The 3838-nt window shown below is 43.4% G+C and overlaps 1 protein-coding gene across 1 annotated transcript; it reads left to right on the top strand.

Moving 5' to 3' along the window:
* Positions 1-287: 287 nt before the first annotated feature.
* On the top strand, positions 288-1526 carry LOC143588099 (uncharacterized). Its single transcript, XM_077069203.1, has 2 exons — positions 288-634; positions 839-1526. Exons 1-2 carry the CDS (start codon positions 288-290, stop codon positions 1524-1526), a joined length of 1035 nt encoding a protein of 344 aa, XP_076925318.1.
* The last annotated feature ends 2312 nt before the right edge of the window (positions 1527-3838 follow it).

Below are 3838 nucleotides of genomic sequence, written 5' to 3'. Positions count from 1 at the left end.
ACGTGATAATTAGCGGCCAACAAAGAAGGTGTCTCGATCGAACAAGTTGGTTTGATATCCTGAAGAAGTTGTTATCGTGGTTGACCGAACAAGTTGGCTTGATCTCCCAAAGAAGTTGTTGTCATTGTCGATAGCATAGTTCGTTCAGTTGTTACTTTATTCAAACAAGTTGGGTTTGAGTAGCCATGGGTGATACGACTCCACCGCCGCCGCCAATGGGGAAAGAGAACGGGCCATCTTCCGTTCAATTTCCAATGTAAACTACAACGAACTATACCGTGTGGGCTATGAGGATGAAAGTAGTCCTAAGAGTTCACAAAGTTTGGGACTCCATCAACTCGGGTGTCCCCGATGAAGACAAAAATGACATGGCTATGGCCTTGTTGTTTCAATCCATACCTGAAACCTTGATAATGCAAATTGGAGATCAAGAAACTGCTAAAGCCATGTGGGATTCGATTAAAACCCGACACTTAGGTGCCGAACGGGTTAGAGAAGCACGTCTCCAAACCTTGTCAATGGAATTTGACAATATGAAGATGAACGAGTCAGATTCCATAGATAACTTTGCGGGCAAGTTATCGAGCATTGCCTCGAAATCAGCGGCTCTCGACGAAGTTATAGATGATGCAAGGTTGGTAAAGAAGTTTCTCAAAAGTCTCCCAAGATCGAAGTATATTCAAATGGTTGCTTCGCTTGAGCAAATGTTGGATCTCAATAAAACGGGATTTAAAGATGTCGTAGGCCGACTCCGAGCCTATGAGGAGCGAATCTGAGAAGAAGAAATTCAAAGGGGTGACCAAGGTAAACTTTTATTCGGTAAATATGATTCATCAAGTCATAGAAGTTTTGAATCTAACGGGGGACGAGGACGAGGAGGTCGAGGTCGCGGTCGAGGCCGTTTCAATGGCCAATACCAAACCCCTAGTACCGAACAAGGGTCATCAAGTCGGGGAAAAGTAAGGGTGAAGAAAGATCGGTCAAAGATTGTATGTTACCGATGTGACCAGTTTGGTCACTTTGCATCCGGTTGCCCGGACCGAGTTCAAAAGGGTCAAGAAGCAAACAAAACCGAAGCCCGTGAAATTTTTGATGATGCGGCGTATATGCATCAAGTTGTGTTCTTAAATGAACAAAACCTAATACCAAAGAAATACGAGACCGAGCGGGTCGAAGATGATGCATGGTATTTGGATAATGGGGCAAGTAATCATATGACGGGAAATCGGTCATATTTTTTAGAGTTAAACGAGAACATAACCGGGAGGGTTAAGTTCGGAGATGGGTCATTTGTTCAAATCAAGGGAAAAGGCACAATTCTTTTCCAAGGAAAATCGGGTGACCAAGACTTGCTAACCGAGATTTATTATATTCCGGAGTTAAAAAATAATATAATAAGTCTCGGTCAAGCAACGGAGTCCGGATGTGACATTCGGATGAAACACGATCTTCTGATCATGTACGATGAGAACAGAAGGTTACTCATGAAGGTCAAGAGATCCGAAAACCGACTCTACAAAATATGAATGAAAATTGGAGCTCCCGTGTGTTTGCAATCGAAGATTGAAGATGATGCATGGCGTTGGCACGCAAGACTTGGGCACATCAATTTCGAGTTAATGAAATCGATGGCTAAGAAGGATCTTGTACGAGGTTTACCACATGTTGAACACGAAAATCAGTTGTGTGAATCGTGCTTGGTGGGTAAACAAACGAGGCGTTCGTTTCCGGCTACATCCTCGTTTAGAGCATCCCAACCTTTGGAGTTAGTTCATGGTGACTTGTGCGGTCCAATAACCCCATCCACTATCTCGGGTAATAGGCATGTCTTTGTTATTATAGACGATTACTCACGATATATGTGGACGTTTTTATTGAAAGAAAAAGGTGAAGCGTTTGAAAGTTTTAAGAGGTTTAAAGCCCTGATCGAGACGGAGGCGGGTTTACCAATGAAAACTATTCGAACCGATAGGGGAGGAGAATTCACTTCACGTGATTTCAATCGGTTCTGCGATGAAAGTGGAATTATTCGGCATTTAACCGCCCCGTACACGCCGCAACAAAATGGCGTGGTAGAAAGGCGAAACAGAACTTTAATGGGGATGGTGCAGAGTATTCTAAATGCAATGCAGGTACCGAATTATATGTGGGGAGAAGCGGTCCGGCATTCAACTTTTTTAATCAATCGGGTCCCAACCCGGGCCTTGGTTGATCAAACTCCATATGAACGGTTCAAGAAAAAGAAACCGATTATTGAACACGTTCGAGTATTTGGGTGTATGGCGTATGCTAAAGTTGATAGTATACATCTAAAGAAACTTGATGATAGGTCAAGACAACTCGTTTATCTCGGGTCGAAGACGGGTTCAAAATCATACCGTCTCTTCGATCCGAACACCCGAAAAATTGTTGTTAGTCGGGACGTTGTGTTTGACGAAAACAAAGGGTGGAATTGGGTAAAGAAAGTTGAGAAGAATGACTATGAGCCGGGTATGTTTTCTATTGTTTGGGGGGGTGCGGTTGACAATGGATCTGGTCAAATCGAACCCACTATTGAAGAAACGTCTAGAAGCAACCCGGTAGCCCAAGCTCTGAACCTACATCATCGGTTCAACCCGAGTCCAACGACTCAGCCGAACCAAGTCATATAGGGCCTAATTCCTCAACCCGCTCTCAAGTTCAGTCGATGAGTAATGGGTCACAGGTCCATTCGGGTGATAATGAGGCCCAAACGGGTCTAAGACGTTCAACCCAAGTCTCGGTTTTACCAAGAAGATAACAAGAAGATTATGTATTAAATATTGACTCTGACTATGAGCAATTTCTTCTCACAGCAAGTGGTGAACCGAGTAGCTATTTTGAGGCTAAGTCGAACCAAGAATGGGTTCGTGCTATGAATACCGAGATCGATTCGATAAACAAGAATGAAACATGGAAGTTAGTCGAACTTCCAGAGGGTGCAAAATGTATCGGGTTGAAGTGGGTGTTCAAAATCAAACAAAATGCGGATGGAACGATAAACAAGTATAAAGCTCGGTTGGTTGCAAAGGGTTACGTGCAACAACCCGGGATTGACTTTGACGATGTTTTCGCTCCGGTAGCCCGAATCGAGACTGTTCGGCTACTAATTGCATTGGCTGCATCTAACGGGTGGGAAATCCACCATCTTGATGTAAAGACGGCATTTCTACATGGTGAATTGAAAGAAGTATTTGTTTCTCAACCCGAAGGATACGAGAAAAAAAGCGATGAGGCAAAAGTTTACAAGTTGTCAAAGGCCTTGTACGGGTTAAGGAAAGCTCCCCGAGCTTGGAACATAAAGCTCGATAACATCCTACGAGACATGAAGTTTCAAAAATGTTCCAAGGAACAATCGGTTTACAGAAAGACGGATGGGAAACATTTTTTGATCGTAACCGTGTATGTGGATGATTTATTTGTGACAGGTACAAGCTCGAGTATAATTTCCGATTTCAAAAAGGGTATGGCGACCAAGTTTGAGATGTCGGATCTCGGGAAGTTAACCTACTATCTTGGAATCGAAGTATTCCAACGAGAGGACGGGATAGTAATTACACAAGAAGGATACGCCAAAAGAATTCTAAAGGAGACCAGTATGCAAAACTGTAATCCGTCTCAAGTCCCGATGGATCATGGTGTGAAATACTCAAAAGCCGAGAATGAAGTCGAACTCGATGCAACCGAGTATCGAAAGGTAGTGGGTTGCTTACGGTATTTATTACACACTCGTCCGGATATGTCATACTCTGTGGGTATTGTTAGTCGATATATGCAAAGCCCACGAGAATCTCATGGTATGGCAATACGACACCTATTG

Source organism: Bidens hawaiensis, unplaced genomic scaffold, assembly GCF_021521415.1.
Source record: "Bidens hawaiensis isolate Kalapana, Puna unplaced genomic scaffold, B.hawaiensis_p1.1 tig00035986_1, whole genome shotgun sequence".
In the NCBI taxonomy this organism is placed as follows: domain Eukaryota; kingdom Viridiplantae; phylum Streptophyta; class Magnoliopsida; order Asterales; family Asteraceae; genus Bidens; species Bidens hawaiensis.
This window is presented reverse-complemented; position numbering and strand designations above follow the sequence as displayed.